Here is a 19,387-nt window from a genome sequence, read left to right as displayed (position 1 = left end):
CCCAAACAGACGAGGCCTCGGTGCTGCCGCAGACATTAAACATGTAGGATGGAGAAGGGAGGGCACAAACAACACAGGCAGCGCAGGGGCTCGGCGTGGCCCTCTTTTCCCCCCTCCCTCCTCCTCCTCCTCCTCCTCCTCCCCGGGAGCCCCCCTCTCTCCTCGCCCACCTCCGCCGGGAGCGAGCGCCGCGGCTGTGCGGAAAAGCCATGGGAGGCAAGACCTCGGCACCTGTTCAGCTGAAATCAAGGGCTTACAGTATACTGGGCAGTCTGGCTTGGTGGTAAGAGCAAGCGAAAGGAAGGAGAAGCAAGGAAGAAAAAAGTGAGAGAGGATTGGAGCGACTGCCGCTGCCGGGAAAAAAAAAAAAATAAAAACCCAAGGAAGATAACTGGGAAGGAAAAGGATTTTCATGGCGCAGGCTGCAGAGCTAAGCAAGAAGACTGAAGGTTGCATCTCTGCTCTTACAGTCTCTAACTGTCTAGGTCCAGATAATGAGAGATTGTGTTGAGGATGCTGCTGCTGCTCCCCTGTTCACTGTGGAAGCCATCTCCAAATTAGCCATTACATATGGAAACTGGAGACCAGAATTTTAGAAAAAGGGATTAAGGCGTCTCGTTTTGGGGGGGGTTCTCTCTTTATTTATTTGGTTTTTCTTGGTTCTTTTCTCTCTTTTTTTTTTCTTTTTCCTTTTTCCTTTTTTTATATTTCGACCAGAACGTTTCCGATTTAAAAGGCAAGCCTCTTCCCGTGTGGTCTTTCTAATTTACACTCTTTTCCGTGGGCTTTCTTACCTCCCTTTTTTGATATCTATCTCTCTATATATACCTATTATATTATTAGTCGGAATTATTATTCTTTTATTTTATTAAACACACACACCCCAAGAATCAGAAGGCGGTTGGGTATTTGTATAATGAAGAATTATGGGGCTCTTTGACAGAGGTGTTCAGATGCTTTTAACCACCGTTGGTGCTTTCGCTGCCTTCAGCCTGATGACCATAGCTGTGGGGACCGACTACTGGCTTTACTCCAGAGGGGTTTGCAAGACTAAAACTGTCAGTGAGAACGAAACCAGCAAAAAGAACGAGGAAGTCATGACCCATTCTGGATTATGGAGAACCTGCTGCCTGGAAGGTATTTGATTCTGGAACCCCCCCCCCCCCTTTTTCCCCCCCCCCCCCCAAATAAATCCCTCCACATTCCACCATTTTCTCACTTCATTCCTTTCACCATGGATTGAGAGCGGTGGGCTCAGTTACTCAGGGCACAGAGGCAAGAAGACAGGCAAAACATTCTCCGCTCCGTTCCCTTCTCCCTTCCTCTTTCCCCCTCTTCCCCTCCCCCAAAAGAAAATTCACTTCCCCCTCCAACTGGAATAATGTGTGTGTTACAAAAACACTGAGAGACCCTGGCAAAAAGCAACTGTGCGGTCTTGTCTGTCTTCAGCTTGTTTGTATTGCCTGGGAAAGCAATGCCAAAATGCTTTATTACTGCTGTGCTCTGACTGTAACCACAGAGTGAAATAATTGCTCTCTTTGCAAATGGCTTATTTGCAAAGACAAGACTGGGAGTGAGGGGTGATGTGGGGAGGGGGTGACTGCAAAGCACTTCAAATGCAATTATTAGTTCACTTTAGGAGGGAAAGGGAGAGAAAGGGAAGCAACCCTTTTATGTCCAAAATGCCTCGTACAGTGAATCTAACAATTCCAGTCATCTCGAGCAGAGTTCAGAGCATTTCGTAATGTCTGTAAGCAACCACATCTCACTGGGCTGGGTGCAGAGGGGTTTAGTTGGCGGCTGATTGGTTTGGTTTGGGGCTGAGATCTTTCCCCCGTTTGCTTGTTGTTGGGAGGTGGGTTTTTTGTTTGGGGCTTTTTTTTTTTTTTTTTTTTAAGGCTTATGGTAACGGCTAAAAATAAACAGGTCTGTGAATGGAAAAATCAGCCTAAGTCTGATGTGGTGAAACTGAACAGCAACTCAGTGACATGTCTGATGGCAGAAGAGACACCGCCGCAGCCAACTTCTGGAATCAGACGTTCCTAAGGGAGGGGGAAAGAAAAGAGGGGCCAGTGATGCGCTTTTAAATATGTGTTGCTCAGGACTGCTATTGGCGTATGTGTGGGCTGGGGAGGTGGTCTTCAGGCTGTGCTGGAGAGACAGGGGCGACCGATGGAAATGCGTGGTTTCTGTTACACACGTAGCGAGAAGGAGAGCGCGAGAGCACAAGAGTGCACATTACAACCCATTGTAAAAAAACTGTTTATGAATCAGATCCCAGCCGGAGGGTGGGCTGCCGGGGGTTTATGGACATCCAGGGCATCCAGACATATCTGTCTGTTGGTGTTCACCAGAGCTGGGTGTGCCTGGAGCTCCCCGATGGGAGAGAGCGGGGAGTGGGTACCGCAGAACTGATTTTCTAAGACCGGCACCGGGAGATGGAAGGCAGGGGGGAGGGGGGAATAAACCGTGTATATGTCCTGATGTCTCTCACCAAAGCAAGCTAAAGCTGCTGTTTGGAAATGGTCGTGTCCGGGAAGAAGCACGAATTTCCCCCCCGTTCTTGGTGCAAACGGTTGAGTGATGGCTGGACATGTTTTGAATAGCTAAGTGACTTCATTGAGCGATGGTCTATTTGACGCATACTGCATTTAGTGCCCTTTGTCAACCCAAACTGCTGCCTTTTAACATATCCTGCAGAGGAGCTCTATGCTGAATACTATATGCTGTCTCCACGCCAGAAAATCAATAGCAGTAAATTAATGGGGGATGTTTTAAACACACTCGCTCACACACACGCACCCATTTCCTCCAAATAGATAAATATATAGAGGTATATATTAATAAAAAATGAAAACCCTTTCACACAGCTATTCATTACAACTGGGGAAGGAGACATCTCCTTAATTAAAAATTAATGAGGGAGGGAAGGAAAAAAAAAAAAAAAAAAAAGAAAATCAAAAAACAGCGATGGTCTATTTGACGCATACTGCATTTAGTGCCCTTTGTCAACCCAAACTGCTGCCTTTTAACATATCCTGCAGAGGAGCTCTATGCTGAATACTATATGCTGTCTCCACGCCAGAAAATCAATAGCAGTAAATTAATGGGGGATGTTTTAAACACACTCGCTCACACACACGCACCCATTTCCTCCAAATAGATAAATATATAGAGGTATATATTAATAAAAAATGAAAACCCTTTCACACAGCTATTCATTACAACTGGGGAAGGAGACATCTCCTTAATTAAAAATTAATGAGGGAGGGAAGGAAAAAAAAAAAAAAAAAAAAAGGAAGTCCAAATGCAAAGCCATGCGGGGAAGGGAGGCTGCGGGGAAGAACTCCCTTCCTGAGCCGTGACCCCAAGCTGGAGGGCGGAGGGAGGCTGGGGTGGAGACAGGAGGTATGAGGACCCCGGCCGGGAGAGGCAGTGAATTCAGATCATGTCTATCTGCCCACAGAGCCGTACCCAGAGGGACGCGGTCTGAGGGGGAGGAGGAAGGGGCGGGTGAGGTTTGTCAGATATGAGGAGCTCGGGGCTCCTTCTCCTTTACATCTGACAGGACCCCACAGGCACTGTGAAGAAGTGGCTTGCATGGCAAAGGAAAGCACCAGGATGCTTCCAATTAAAAGCTCCTAAGTGCCCCAGTCCCTCCCCAAAGCTGTGCCGCCAGCCTGGTCCCCCTACCCTCCCTGTTGATGCTCTCCAGTGGGCTCTAACTGCAGCCCTGCACGAGGGGTGTGAAATGCACCCTGGGCACAAGCTGCACGGCCCTGGCAGGGTGCTCTCACTCGCCCCAGCCATGTGAGGGTTGGGCTGACCCATTCCCCCAGCCCCTGGACACTGGGCAGAAGTGGTGAGCAGAGTAGGAGGGTGCAATGCACCACACAGGAGCTGAGCCCAGCTCTGACTCCGTAGCCTGAGGGCACAGGTTGCACCAGAACTTGGATAAAAGCTCAGTAGCACGAGCATCTCAGCAGGATGTAAAAGCAAACCTATGGCCACATGCTGAGGAGGGCCTGGGCATGGGTTTGTCTCATGGGGCATCATGGCACAGGTCTGGCACTGCTACTGCCTGGATGCTTCTGCTTGGCTTCCCACAGCCCCACAGCCTTCACGGGTTGGTGGCTGGCCCTCTCCTGCTCCCAGGACAGCACAGCCAAATATCCCCACCATCCCCTGGACAGCAGGCCTCTTACTGTCACCTCTGATCACCTTACAGGGGGTTATTGTCTTTCTCAGCAGAAGGAATCAGAAAAGTGTCCCTGGTTGACTCACTCTTCCTGGTGACAGCTGCCTGCTGGTGAGCAGGAGGGCGAAGGGTGCAGCAAAGGTTCCTTTCCCCCATGATGAAACGATGGTCAGATTTGTGGAGGGAAGGGCTTGGTCCCAGGAGTCTGTAAAAAGGGAAAAACCCTTGGACGCTGCTCACACCCTGCCCATGGTGTGGCAAAGGCACCTGAAAAAGGGTGTGGGACAGACAGACTTCTGCGGCCTGGGGTGGGTGTCAGGGCAGGTCTATAGGGTGAGGGGAGGTAGCAAAGAGAAGGTCAGGAGGCTTTGTAACAGCAAAATGATCAAAGGAGCCCAAACTGCCTCCTGCTACCTGCTAGGAAGGAAGCTTGTGACAAGGTTGCCTTCATTTCTGAGGATGTGAGGGAACGCTGGCATTAGTCAACACCGTAGGCTGTCAGAGCCGGTGGACTCCTCATGTACAAAATATTGTACTAAATTGTCTTGTCTTCTCTTAGCCAAGATATCCAGTAGCAAAAATGGACGGGGGGACTCAGTCTCGGGCTGTACACACAGATACTCTGCGGGCAGAATTTCAAGCTCCTTTTGGAGAATTTGGTCAATTTTCAGGTTCCCCTCTCTGCGGTCATTCTGTTCCCCACAGTGGACTTTCGGCCAGCATTTTCAGATCTTTGTATGGCTCCAAAGAGGAGTGCCACTTGGGATGTTCCTCCTCTATTGGGATTTCCTTCCCCCCTTTCTTGTGCCCTACAGTGAGCCCCTGTTCCATGGTGGGACTGACGCAGAAAGGTGGTGTCTGTTCATATTACTGCAAATCACACTTCTGACTTTTTTCTTAATCTTCCTTGAGATAATTCTTTCTCAGACTTCGAGATTGCCCAAATGTGTCCCCAGGCCATTCAAAAGTCTTCACCCTTTGAGAAAAATGGCCTTTCTCTGCCTTTTAACTGCGTAAGCACAAAACACACACGTACACCAAGAAATTGAGACCTGCAGCTCATGCCACACATGGATACTGCACCTCTTACAACTTCGAAATGGCTGCGGATCTTCCAGCCTAATTCCTTCTTGGCAGAGAATGCTTTAAAACCACTTTTTATTATGAGTGATGCCTTGTCTAATTCTTTCATTAGCTCCTGTAGATCTCCTACAGGATCTCAAAAAGTGAGCGACGATGCCTTATCAGGGTCTTAGGAAACAAGCAAATGAAATGTATTTTATATCTGTAGGTTATTGGTTTTGTCATGTTGTCATTATTATTAGGAAAGGAATAGGTCTGGGAGGCTTTTATACGGAGAAGGAGGGAGAGAAGAGTCCAGGGCAGGCAGGCATGAGTGATGCGCATGGGGTTAGACATCCCTGTAGATCTGACTGGTGTGAAGGCAAGTAATTGAATGGATGTTGGTGCAGAAAATAATTCCTGCCTAGAGACCCTTCCCAAGGAAAATTAATGAGCTGATCTGTTCCCTTTCCAGCTTGTTATATCTGAACAGCGCATGAGAGTTAAGTGCAGTTTCAGTGTTTGCAAAAATGAAGAGCTGACAGCAAAGTGAGGCAGGGCACAGGCAGTGGACAAGCTTCTGCCAGACAATTCTGGTGCTGCGTTGCTTCCTCGGTCTGCCTTCCCCTACTGCTGTTTAGCCACCTCTTTCCTTTCACACTTGTCTTATGAGAGGTTTTTCCCTTATCTTCCCTCTTACCTTTCCCAAATTCCTTTCTTTTACCCTTCATTTCTGTCAGCATCCCTAGTTTTTGAGCTGCGAAATTGTCTGCCGTCCTACTTCCAAGGATCCACAAATCTACCAGGGTCCTTTCCCCTGACTCTTGTTGTCCTGATCCAGGAGCTTTTCTGATCGCGCGGTGAAAACAGCAGTAGATTAAGTCAGGGTCTCCATGTCTTCGCGGTTCAGGCTCAGGAGCAGCCTAGCACAGCCCTGAGATGCAGCAGGAGGCAATGGCCCGGCACATAGCTGATTGCTGCTGGCATTGCATCTGCCGGGGAGAAGGAGGATGCAGAGCTGGACAGGCCCTGGATGAAGAGGAAGACAAAGGATTTAAAAAAAGTGGGGTGGCAGATGGTGAGGGACAATTACTTCCCACCCCAGACTTGGGTGGGCTTGGTTCTCCTCTCAGCTTAAATTCACACCCGACTGTAAGTCACCAAGAAGGCAGGGATTTGAGGGGCTGAGACTTGCAAGCTCAATTCCTTTGTAAGGTTTGACAAGGAAATGCTGTTCCTCATTAGTGAGTTGCTAGAACTGACTTTTAAATTGCCTTTAAATTATGAATCTTCCCGCTGACGGAGAAAGAGGAATGGGTTAATACTGTCCTGAAATGCACCAGAAATTGCCTTGCTGAAGAGAGTGAGAGAGAAATGCAGTGGGAGGGACGTGGAGATGCAGTGTGGCAGCAGTAATGTATAAAGAAATTACACAGAGATAGAACAAATGTCTCTTTGCCAGGGAGACCAGGAGCTATTCCTATCCAGTGTTTCCCTTTTAACCCATCCCTTTCCCCATGCAGCCCTCTGAGCCCCCGGCTCACTTTGCTGCAGTTTGGTACGATCTAAGCAAGAGTTTTGGGGAGAGGAGGACCGCTGAGGTTTGACAGCAGAATCTCCATATTTATTTAATTTAAAAGCAGTAGCGAGGAGGTTGCCGGGGGGAGCAGGGAACATTTCAGGCTCTCAGATGGCTCTGCCCCCTGCCCCTGTTTTAAGAGCAGATTCCCAATCAAGCATACCCAGTTTATCCCAGGGGGAGCCCTCGCTGCTCCATTCTGCACTGCTTCTCCCTTCCATATTGCACTCGTTGTCAGGGGATGCGCCGCTGCCTTTCACGGGCAAGAAACCTTCTCCCTTGCAGGGGGCTCTGGGGGAAGGGAAGGGGGCTGCTGCTGGGGGAATGGGTTGGCAGCAAAGCTCTTTCTCCCTCTCGTCCCCTCGCAGCCTTCATCCCAGGGCGACAGCTACCCAGCGGGGGAAACACAGAACACAGAGCAGGTCAGGCATACGCAGAACATATTGTAAACACAATACACCTAAAAGTTATTTTTTCCCTTGCCTATATGACCCCAGCTCTTTCCTCGCCCTCCATCTTTGACTCATTCTATCCATCTCCATTTTAATTTGGTCTTGTTTCCCTCCCCTGTTTCTCTTCTTTATTTTTCTCTTTCATCTTCATGTCTCTTCTGTGCTTTCTCTCAAAAGCAGCTTCTCCTTCATTATTTCTCCCTGTTTCTCTCCAAGTTCTCTGAGGCCCATCCCCCTTGCTCTTTCCTCTGTTATATTATCTCGTCCTTGCTCTCCTCTGTCCCCTTTGCTCCTGCCATCTCATCTCTCTGTCCTCTTTCCTCTTCTCTCTGCTATCATTTCCCCCTGGCTTTCTCCCATCTCACGTACCAGCATTCCCCCAAGCTGAAGAACACCATCCCTTTGGAGCTGTGCTGCTCCTACACTCTAAAGCAATTCTTTTCCAACCCCTCTCTAGCTCTCGCCCTTCTCCTTTCTCTGGCCAGTGTCCCCCTTCCTTGAAGCATTGTATGACACCAGTTGCTGTCGCTGTCTTCTTTTGCCCCCAGGACAGCCTGGCTACCTCTGAGGTGGGGGTGAGACCCAGTAAGGAGCCCCTCCTTCTGCTCCCCTCATTGCTCATTGCCTGTGGTCAAGCCGACATCCCTCCAGTTTTCTGCCTCCAACCTCTTGTGGCCAGAGGGCTCACTGGCAGCTCAGCTGATGAGCTGGCTCATCTGCATGCAGCCAGCAACTGGGCTGGAAGGAGCTCACGGCAGCCCTAAATACCCTCCCTGGCAACCCTCAGACATGGATCAGGCCAGGATCCAAATGGAAAATAAGGGTCTCTGTAGCCATAACCCTGGGGCAGTTGTTGTGCACTACAGTGAAGGATCTCTGGTTGTCAGGAAGAAGTGTCTCAACAAGCAGTCGTCCTTTTCAAGCTGTTTACAGGGGGATGAATTTCCCTGCAATTCTCAGGAACGCTGAAGGGGGTGAGGTGAATGGGGCTGGGGTCTCCAGGCCCAGAGGATCTCAATGATGGGCTAAATGAATCTCAGTGAGTCAGGTCAGAGGGTACCGCTGGCTGGTGGGAAAAGGGGGCTTGCACATCGTGCAGGGCTCTACATGAACCACTGCAGCTCACCAGATGCTAGAAATGGGGATATTGCTGTCCGTGGCACCGTGCAGCACACGACTCGAGACAGAAACCCCATCACCACTAAGTCCTCACCCAGGCATAAGGATCAGAGCAGGAGGGATAACGGAGAGTGTAGGAGCAAGTGCCATCCAAGGTGGTGGGTTGCAAAGTCAGAAGAGGGTTCATAAATGGGGACAGGGACAAGGAGGAGCAGGAAAGATGGTGTGTACGAAGGCAGCCTGCAAGACTAAACGTGTTTGCCTGGGAAAGGAGGTGAATGAGAGGGAAAGTGATTGGATTGTATTGAATAATGAATGGGCTAGAGAAGATGGATCAGTAGCTCTTGATTTCCCCATTTTGTAACACACAGACAAGAGGACCTGACGTGAGTCACCGGAGACCCAGTTAAAGCTTTCTCATTTGATGCGTATCAGGACTGTGGAGCTCATTGCCACCCGAGCTCCCGTGGCCAAGATTTTAACAACATTTAGCAAGCAAGTGGGCATTTACGACAGAGTTCACAAAAATTAAACGTCCTCCTAATGGATGTGAACAGCATTTTGGGTGTTTCGTAATTCAGCAATTAAGCCAGTCGCCATAAAAACTAGGATAACATTTCACAAGGGCAGTCTATCCCCTATCTGACTGCCATGTGGTTCTTGCCTCTTCCCTGAAACATTTGTCATGGATTAAATGGAGCTCAGATTTACTTAGTCTGGCATTTCTTTTGTTTCTAGATGCTATGCTATGCAGTTGCAATATAAGATGCAAACTAGGCCTGCGTTTCTGCTGGTGTCAGTGACTGCCCTAATTTGACAAATTAGCAGCGAGTTTAGGTATTTCTATCATATTTTTCTAGGAAGGATCTGGGATAGAGAGCAATTAAGAGCATATGGAATTAAGTGGAGTCCTTTTTCTTCGCACCCCAGGGTATAAAGCAAGTAGTTAGCAATGAAGGTGCTATATATGTGCAAAGAATTATTATTGTTGAAGTCCCTGCCTCCCAGAAAGCAATAGGCTTTGGGTCTCTTTGATGCTATCATGACTAAATTAGAAACGAGGTTGTCTCTTTTCTCTTGTATCTGTGGAAATGATTACTGAACTGGCATCCGATGACGTACAATACTGTAGTGTTTCTATGCACAAGAGATGAAGGCCCAATTCTCCTCTTGTTTGCACTGATGCAACCTCTCTGACTCGGACGGAGCCACACTGCTTACCCTCTGTGTGTAGGCAAGGGGAGAGTGAGGCTGAGGAAGGGCTGTGCGTGCTTTAAACAGCCATGCCCCCAAGGTCACTGCGTGTCCCCGCTTTGCCAGTGCCCTGCCCGACAAACCAGGGGCTAAATTCACTTCCAGAGTGAGTGGGTGCGACAGCCCCAAAGTCAATGAGATTCTGCACTTATTTTTGCCAGCTGTTCACCTCACCCAGCAGTTACTTCTTTTAACTATTTCCATTATCATTGCCTTTCACCCTCATTAGAAAAATTCAGGCTGACTGCCCTTCCTGTGGGGCAAAAATCCTCTTACGGACTCCTCACTTTGCATGGGTGAGGACGTAAAATGCCAGAGGTGACCATGAACACTCTGGCATCCACCTTTCTCTTTTTCTTCATTCTGCATTTCTATCTTTCATCGAATCTCTTTTATTTACTGACAGCTTTCTGTCTCCCAGCCCCATTTACCCTCTCTGTGTTACAGAAAAGCTCTCCCATAAAATTCCCAACTACACAATCAGAGTTTTCATAACAAGCCCTGCAGGATAGGTGAAATCCACTTGTGTTTCTGTGGCACAGGCTGCTGAAGTTTTTATACTAGCTTCCTATCAAATCTGTAACTCCCCAGAGAAGCATATGGACTTTATCCTGCACCTCCTATTCCCCCAGAGCATATACTCCTACCTGCTAGCTGTGAAAAACAGAAAATGAGGGTGGTATACAAAAACTTGAGAATGCAATGCCATCATATCCATGGGTAGGAATTTTTCTGATGTGTGTTTTTGCTAGAAGCAAACAACTATAAATTTCTGATTTAGCTTGTTGTATAAAGTATACATTTTGTCAAATAAAGAATAACACTACCCACCTCCGTCCCCTGGATTTTCTATCCCTTTCTGATTTTTCTCTTCCTATTTCTCAGTTTTCATTCTCCTCCTGAACATGATTTTTTTTTAGTGTCTGTTTTATTTTTCTCCTCCCACTGCTTCATAACTACATTTCATTCTTAAATTTGCTATTGCTCAGAGAAGTCCTCTCTTTCTTCAGGTCTTGTTTATACCACTAGAGTAGTTGCAGTGCGATGGATCACACTCGAACACTGAATATTTCCCTGGTTTATGGTCGTGTTCATTCAGTATCATAGATCAAGCACTGTCAATCAAACCACTTTTGATCCAACTGTATTTGCTGATTCCTTCAACCTTACTGTGACCTGTCTGTTTTAACTAGTAAATTTCTGAGAACCGGTTCCCAGAGCTATATTTCCCCCTGAAGGTATTGCCTAATACATTTCTTTCTCAGTTTATTTGTTTTTTCATTCTTGGTTTTAATTTTTCTTCATTCTCTCCATCAGTCCCCTTTAGAATTCACTGTTCCTTCTTTTCTTCAGTTTTTGTCCACACCATCTCTCATGTCTGCCATTTTCTCCCCCAGGCCTCACCCCTGCTGACATTTTTTTCTCTTCCCTTTACCTTTCTAGCCCGTAGTCCTCCTGGGTAGGAGCAACCCCCTCGATCCTATCCCACCACATCGCTATGGAAAGGCAGTAGAAAAGGACTGATGACTAAATGTGTTTGTGTGTGTGTGTGTGTGTGCACATGTGTATCTCCTTTCAGATACGGTCATAAGGAAACCTTGGTCGTTGAGACAAAGTGGTCTGGCTCTGACTTTTGCCTTTCAGGCAGCCATGAGGAGTCATTTCCAAATGCAGATGGCCCCCAGAATTGCCTTCAGAGTACAGGGTCCCAAAGGATCAATCATCAAGAATTTCTGCTGCTTCCTTTTAGATTCAAGCATTGCCCTTTTCCTTAGGCTGAGGGTCACGGGTTTTTGAAGGGCAGTGGCAGAATCATGAAAGAAGACATTTTTCTCTTGCTCATTTTTGAGTGAGAGAGTGAATGAACTGTGATAAATATTTTTCTGTATATAGCTAGAGCTGTCTCAAAGAAGTGGCAAACAGATGGCAGAGGCCCTTTATAGGCAGCTGCTGTTGTCTCTTAAGGTGTCACCATCACAAGAAAAGTGGTTGTAATTGGGGAGCTTCAAGATCAGTAGCGCCTGAAAGGACTCAAACAGAAAAGAATGTCATCCTGTGTGAAGGCGGGGGGGGGGGGGCATAAAGAAATCAAATATTCAGAGACTAAGGAATGGTGCTTGAGAGGTAAAATAAAGTACAGGGACAAGGTTGAAGCAATTATGAAGTTTTACTGAATGACACGACCGCAGGATGGATGGTTTCCCTGCATTTGGGAGTCCATTCTTGGCCATAGATAGTGGAAGCATCGTAGGCAGGGTGAAGAGATGGTTTAGAGTATTTTGGGGACAGCAAGAGGGGCTGGCGTCCAGAGGAAAAAACTGAGTGAAAGACAGAGATCCCTAACGCACTGTGGAAATGCAGCTAGGGGAGAGGAAAGGCCCGGGAACAGCTATCTCCAGGCTCTCATCTCCTCCAACTTGCTTCTGAGGGCACCTGCAGTGTGTGCTTTTGGAATGGGGATTGCTACAGCTTGGTGTAGAAGCCTGTGTCCCAGATATTCTCCAAATAGTTTGCCTGCCTGGAGCCTTATCATTTTAGTGTATGCAGCATCAAGAGAAATTGTAACTTGACCTGTAAAGCAACAGAAGAGGAGACATATAGCTGCTCCCTCAAGAAATAAAGAGGGCTAGGTTCTGTCATACCTTCTAGGCTGGGAGGGATTGCACAGTGCGTTGGACCCCTAAGTCTTCCTGTCATGGAACTGTTTAAATATCTCCTGCTCCCATGGTGTCTCCAAAAGTAGGAGCCACGTATTCCTTTCAAGGAAGAAAAAATTCACAGAAAAGTTCAATGGGAGGTTTTGGGGGAAACCAGGAAGGATGACAGGATCTATCGTGTTGTGCAAGGGTTTGGGGTAACATCAGCTGTGAACAGGCTTGGTGTTGGAGATTAATTGGAGCTGAATGTTGCACGGTGTCCTCTAGCTGAGACACCTCCATTGCAACTCTACTCAATAGTCTCGAAGGGAACAACTGCCAAGAGCAGAGCAGAGCAGTGCAGCTGTTTTGCTGTCGGGAAAGGGAGCAACAGAGAAACTAACATGTCTTCCCTGCCGAGTGAACTGCAACGCAAACAGCAGCACAGGAAAAGCATCAGATTGACAATTTTCCTAAATCTCAGGTGACCACCCAATCATTGCACCACTCTGCCCCAATCATTGCTCCACTCTTCCCCTCTTCAGTCATCACTTTGTCCGTGTGTTCGCAGGAAGGTATAACTCAGAAAGGCCAAGAACAGCTTTCCAGGAATTAATTCCAGGGGCTGTCTAAGATCACAGGAGAAAGGTGTTTTTCTGTGTGCTGCATCATTACAGCTTGGCCCACATTTACAGGAACAGTGAGGGGGAAAGCATTCAGAGAAAAGCAAGACTGTGAGAAAGAACACTGTGAGCATGTAAAGGCACCAGAGCCAGGGAGGATTTATACTCTTCTGTGGAAACAGAAGGGATGGGTTGTTTCTGGGAGTAGATTGAGTCAGCTGTGGAGGAAAGCATCTCTGCATGCTGGAAACAGAGGGATGGTTGCAGCTGGAAAGGTCTGTGGCAGCTGGAAAGCACAGCTGGGGGGGGGGGGGGGCATAAAGAAATCAAATATTCAGAGACTAAGGAATGGTGCTTGAGAGGTAAAATAAAGTACAGGGACAAGGTTGAAGCAATTATGAAGTTTTACTGAATGACACGACCGCAGGATGGATGGTTTCCCTGCATTTGGGAGTCCATTCTTGGCCATAGATAGTGGAAGCATCGTAGGCAGGGTGAAGAGATGGTTTAGAGTATTTTGGGGACAGCAAGAGGGGCTGGAGTCCAGAGGAAAAAACTGAGTGAAAGACAGAGATCCCTAACGCACTGTGGAAATGCAGCTAGGGGAGAGGAAAGGCCCGGGAACAGCTATCTCCAGGCTCTCATCTCCTCCAACTTGCTTCTGAGGGCACCTGCAGTGTGTGCTTTTGGAATGGGGATTGCTACAGCTTGGTGTAGAAGCCTGTGTCCCAGATATTCTCCAAATAGTTTGCCTGCCTGGAGCCTTATCATTTTAGTGTATGCAGCATCAAGAGAAATTGTAACTTGACCTGTAAAGCAACAGAAGAGGAGACATATAGCTGCTCCCTCAAGAAATAAAGAGGGCTAGGTTCTGTCATACCTTCTAGGCTGGGAGGGATTGCACAGTGCGTTGGACCCCTAAGTCTTCCTGTCATGGAACTGTTTAAATATCTCCTGCTCCCATGGTGTCTCCAAAAGTAGGAGCCACGTATTCCTTTCAAGGAAGAAAAAATTCACAGAAAAGTTCAATGGGAGGTTTTGGGGGAAACCAGGAAGGATGACAGGATCTATCGTGTTGTGCAAGGGTTTGGGGTAACATCAGCTGTGAACAGGCTTGGTGTTGGAGATTAATTGGAGCTGAATGTTGCACGGTGTCCTCTAGCTGAGACACCTCCATTGCAACTCTACTCAATAGTCTCGAAGGGAACAACTGCCAAGAGCAGAGCAGAGCAGTGCAGCTGTTTTGCTGTCGGGAAAGGGAGCAACAGAGAAACTAACATGTCTACCCTGCCGAGTGAACTGCAACGCAAACAGCAGCACAGGAAAAGCATCAGATTGACAATTTTCCTAAATCTCAGGTGACCACCCAATCATTGCACCACTCTGCCCCAATCATTGCTCCACTCTTCCCCTCTTCAGTCATCACTTTGTCCGTGTGTTCGCAGGAAGGTATAACTCAGAAAGGCCAAGAACAGCTTTCCAGGAATTAATTCCAGGGGCTGTCTAAGATCACAGGAGAAAGGTGTTTTTCTGTGTGCTGCATCATTACAGCTTGGCCCACATTTACAGGAACAGTGAGGGGGAAAGCATTCAGAGAAAAGCAAGACTGTGAGAAAGAACACTGTGAGCATGTAAAGGCACCAGAGCCAGGGAGGATTTATACTCTTCTGTGGAAACAGAAGGGATGGGTTGTTTCTGGGAGTAGATTGAGTCAGCTGTGGAGGAAAGCATCTCTGCATGCTGGAAACAGAGGGATGGTTGCAGCTGGAAAGGTCTGTGGCAGCTGGAAAGCACAGCTGGCCAGAAGGAAACACTAGGCAAGAGGGGACCCAGGACTCGGCCATGGCATGGCATGGGGAGGTGGTAATAGGAATGCAGTGTGAGTGCTGGAAGGAGATAATTGAGAAATATGGTCTGAAAGGGAGGGTGAGTCAGGAGAAACCCTGGGACTTGGAGGTGGGAGAGACTTTAATTGTTGAGAGAAGCAGGAATATCAGCCGGAGCTGATGGATGAAGACAGACCTCCTCATCCATCTTCTCTGCCTTGTGGAACAAGACAGATTTTCTCCTGCCTGATGCCAGCACCTGCCCCCCCAGAAGGCCTTTTCTGCCTCTCCCCACTGCCGTAGCCCATGGGAAAAAGAAGGGTTTAGGCACACATAGACAGGGCAGGATCAATTGCACAAACCAACCAACCATGGACCTGCAGTAATTCGGAAAGTGTAACCAGTGGTCATGGTTCCATGCAGAAACTCTAACAAAGGAAAACTGGTGAGAGGAATAATCAAAGGAGCTAGAGGATAAAATTTTTGTCCCAACTTGACGATGCCAAGAAATTTATCTATGTAAGCAACTTAAGGCTGACATGGCCACCTCCCGCACTGAGGCTGTCTGCTGGTCTCACAGCTGTAAGCACATGAGTTTGTCCTTCTTCTGGAGGTCTGAGGTGCAGTTTTCATGGCAGAGAACTCATGGTTTGGCCAGATTATCTTTGATAAAACAGGGGAACCAAAACTTATGTTCCTCTCTGACTGCTGCTCTTCAGCAGAATGTTTCTGAGTATTTCACCTTTTATTGCCATCGTGCCATTGCAGCTGCACCAAAATGCTTCACGTAGGGTGGAAACACCTTTATGCTAGACACTGTACATACAAAAAAGCTGTCGTCCCTACATCAAAGAAGTGACAATCTAAGATGACAAATGACATATGAAAGGCAGCAAAGCAGAAGACAGCAAACGTGTAGAACTTGTTTCTGCATTGTTGCTTGTGACATCAGTAAGAGGGTATTACACCTAGCACTGACTTCACCTCCTTCTCCAGGCAGAGCAGAATGCAGAACAGGGCATGTCTGCCCAGTGCCAGGCAGTGCCAGAAGGAGATACCCAAGTAACTCTAAGCAAGCTAGCTTGGGTGTTTCAATCCCTAATGGCTACTCATGCATGGTGCTCTGCGCAGGCAAATTAGCAGTGTGTCTGAGAGCTGTCACGATGCAGTGCTGACTCAGGTGTGCTGCTTCCAAGACCTGTGCAAGGTCACATTACATTGTGGCATGGAAACTTATAGGAAGAGCTTCTCTCAGCTCTCAATCCACATTTAATTCCCATGTCCCCATATGGGCATGCCAATGCGGTTGGAGGGGAGGGTTTCCTCAAGCTTGGTAACCACAGGTGGTCTGAAAGGAATGAATGATCACATCTTATTCTGTTCCTATGGGAGGGGTTCTGAAAGGGAGGTTGGTCCCAGTTGTGTCTCCTAGTACTTGAGAAATCTGGAGCCTGAAGATGCCATCATAGCTGGATTTCTCCTTTGCAGTTTTAGCAGGCAGGGCTGAAGGACACAGAGACTAATCTCCATGTGACCTGCAGATCCTGTCCTTTTACATGAGGGCTGAAGCTTGCTGAAGAGGCAATGCTGGAATGCTTTTGCCCATGTGGTATCTGCCCTGGGGATACACGGCCACTTCCGTCTCTAGGGTTGTCACTTACCAGTGAAAATTCATTGGATTCATGACAAAACTGCAGGATTTACCAGCAAAGAAATAGTTTGTTCTGAAAATAAATAAAATCTGATCTGGAGGTGGTAATTTACTCAGACACCCAAGAGATCACTTATTTTGAGTATCTTGTTTAATTCTCACTGAGACTGCTAGTTTTCTGTCATTCTTGATCTTAGTTTTCTTGGGAAAAGGTGTAATATGTTACATGGCTTCTTCCCCATAATGAAAACAAAAGAAAGGACTCGAGGAGAGCTCCATGATCATCACTTCACTGAGCTGCACCACAGCAGGGACAGAGGTTGAACCCACATCCAAACAAATTCTTAAGACCTATATGAAGCCCTGCTCTTCTTTGGGATCCCCGTGAAGAATTAGATCTCTGCAACAGATACACAGTCAGTAGCCTTTCCCAAATAATGAACTAATCAGAAATACTAAAAATAGGCTGCATTGGAACATCAGTTCAGCCATTTGGAATGTAGAGCAAACGGCACTGAATGTGTTTAATGAAGTGAAAGAGTTTTGTTTTTCATCACTGAGCTATTGATAAATTGTTGATAGGTGATCAAATGTGGACTTTGCTTTCAAATATTGTGACTTTATGAACCTGCCAAGACCCTCTTGAGCCACCCTTGTTCCTTTCACTGCTAATGTAGTAGGACTTCCTGCCCTTTTCAGGACTCAAAATAAGAATAATTGTAATGTCTTTTTTTTTTTTTTTTTCCCAGATAACAAACACTTAGCCTCTAGGCCAGTGATCAATTTTCAAGAATAAATGTTCATAGTTGTACAAAATCAGACCCTGGTAACTGGGTCGGATATGTGAGAGAAGATGACAAGATGGGAGGCAGATCAGTTCACATCTCTACATGCTGTTATGAGAATAACATCAGGGCATTAGATTAGGAGGATGGTGAGAGCGAACGAGGGAGAATCTGTTTTTTATTTGTACTGCAGCAAAATCAGTGGGGAACCAGGGTAGACCTTACAGTTGAGATTTAATTTTAATGCAGGGAAGGAAGTGAGCTGGGACCTCATGGATGTTAGATCAAGGGACATGCAAAAGGAGTAAGGGAAACTGAGGTTCTAATAGGAAAAAATAGGTCTATTATGAGGGTTGAGACAATACTATGGAATCAGTTTAGTTCATGACAGACCCTATTGGTTGTTCTTCATGTGTGGACTAGATCTTCCAGCTTGTGTGGATTATACTCGGTCCAGAATGACAGAGAGGAGAAAAGAGCATTAAATTACCATCACATTCACATGTTCCTAAAGTCATGTCACCCAGGACTTCCCCTACATACAGAATGTCTTCAGATGGAATTTAAGCAAAATTCTTTGCTGTTTTGTGCTGTTAAACGGGGTGAAACAATTGGAATGAATTTGAGGACTGAGCCCTGTCTGGCTGACATATGTTAATGCATTAGTGATCTTAGTGGGCAGTTTGCTATGCACCTTGAAGCTATCTTTACTTTCCCTTCCAGTTGAGAACAGCCACGGTATCTTTCTTGTGGTCTGCAGGAAATCTCAAATCATATTTGAGGTAGAGTTTACACATTTTACAACAATCTTTTAGCACTGGTTTGCATAATACATACAGTCCTTAACAGTTCTACATCAATGTTATTGGGTGGGGAACAACATCCAATCTGGGCTAAGCCACTATAGTAATTAATTAGCTGACTGAACATTTGTATTCGGATTATAAACTCACAAATTATTCAACTCTATCCTATTAAGAACCAGGTTTTCCTTTAACCTCAACTGCAAACCAGCTGTCCATCAATTACAATGTCCTCATACCTTAGGGTGATGAGAGCAGCTGAAAAGCCTAAATGGGTTGCTAGAAAGTGCTACAAGTAAAATACAGATGTATTTCATTAGTGTTAGGAGGATTGGCTGCTCTTTAATTGGATGAATCACCCAATGGGTGTGTTCCTGAAGCCAATCAGAGCATGCCAGTTCAGTAGAGCCACAGTGAGCAACGCTGTGCTGCGTCATTCGGCATTCTCCGGTGAGTGATTAAATCCATGTCATTTGTAATAAATCAAATGTTGTCACAGGGTCAATCTTGTGGGTCATGCTAGGTTATCATGGCAATTTAGCACTGGTTATATCAGGTACTGCTGTGTCATACAGGTTTTTGCTGGGTCACGAGGTCAGGCTGGGTTCCTCAGATACCAACTCTTGAACTCACCAGGAGCCCTGTTGGAGTACATCAGGGGAATGATGAGAAAGATTTGCTGTGTAGCCTTCTAGTGCACCTGGTTATGGCCTCCTCTCATGGCTGAAGTACCTCTTCCCTGGAAAATGTGCATTTGTCTCGTTTATTAGTTTAAACAGACACTGTGACTTGTGATTTGTCCCCTCCAAAACAACACCTGCGCCAGGCCTGAAACTGTGACTTCTTTTGGTTTTTTTGTTTGTTTTTTTTTCAGAACAGAAAACATTATGCTATTTCAGTTAATTGTATTGCTGCCTGACTCCATAGAGTCAGAAAGAGACCCTGCCCTCTGCTATCATTGCCACACATTGTTGGTTTAAGTTCCCTGTTGTAGGGAAACCCCTCCATAGCCAAGAAATACATAAACCTCCCCTCAATTAGGGGATGTGGCTGAGGGATCAACAGTACAAGTAAAAAGACATCATGTTCCAGGAGTGCACTGCTTTAGTGGTACTTTGTTTTGAGTTATGATTTGGTTAGGTATATGTTAGTACAGCCCTGAGGTGACTCTAACTTGCATCAGAGACTAAGCCAATCTCTTCTGGTCTGATGGTCAGAAAAATACAAACGCAGCACAAAACCACCTTTAACCCCGACACCATCCATCCTGTGTCAGATACCACTGAGAAAGCTGAAAATCCACAGCTTCTCTACAGAAGTCACTTTGAATGGCAAAAGTTTAAAATGCTGACATTTTTATGCATAGAAAGACTTTTCTAAGATTTTTTTAAAGATCATT

The 19,387-nt window shown here is 46.6% G+C and overlaps 1 protein-coding gene across 3 annotated transcripts in view; it reads left to right on the top strand.

The window, feature by feature from the left end:
- Window positions 1–123: 123 nt before the first annotated feature.
- Window positions 124–19,387, top strand: part of CACNG2 (calcium channel, voltage-dependent, gamma subunit 2) — a 64,543-nt gene continuing 45,279 nt past the window's right edge. Inside the window, exons 1-2 of one of the 3 annotated variants that reach the window (XM_014963225.1) lie at window positions 126–449; window positions 992–1,137. In XM_014963225.1, coding sequence (XP_014818711.1) covers window positions 996–1,137 — 142 coding nt within the window. In that variant the 5' untranslated portion in view covers window positions 126–449; window positions 992–995. Of the gene's footprint in view, window positions 1,138–19,387 lie in introns of all 3 variants that reach the window. The other 2 variants (XM_014963224.1, XM_014963223.1) reach the window with 2 other exon arrangements.

Source organism: Calidris pugnax, unplaced genomic scaffold (assembly GCF_001431845.1).
Source record: "Calidris pugnax isolate Ruff unplaced genomic scaffold, ASM143184v1 scaffold44, whole genome shotgun sequence".
Taxonomy (NCBI): domain Eukaryota; kingdom Metazoa; phylum Chordata; class Aves; order Charadriiformes; family Scolopacidae; genus Calidris; species Calidris pugnax.
Note: the sequence above shows the minus strand (reverse complement) of the source record. Positions and strands in the feature narration are given on the sequence as shown.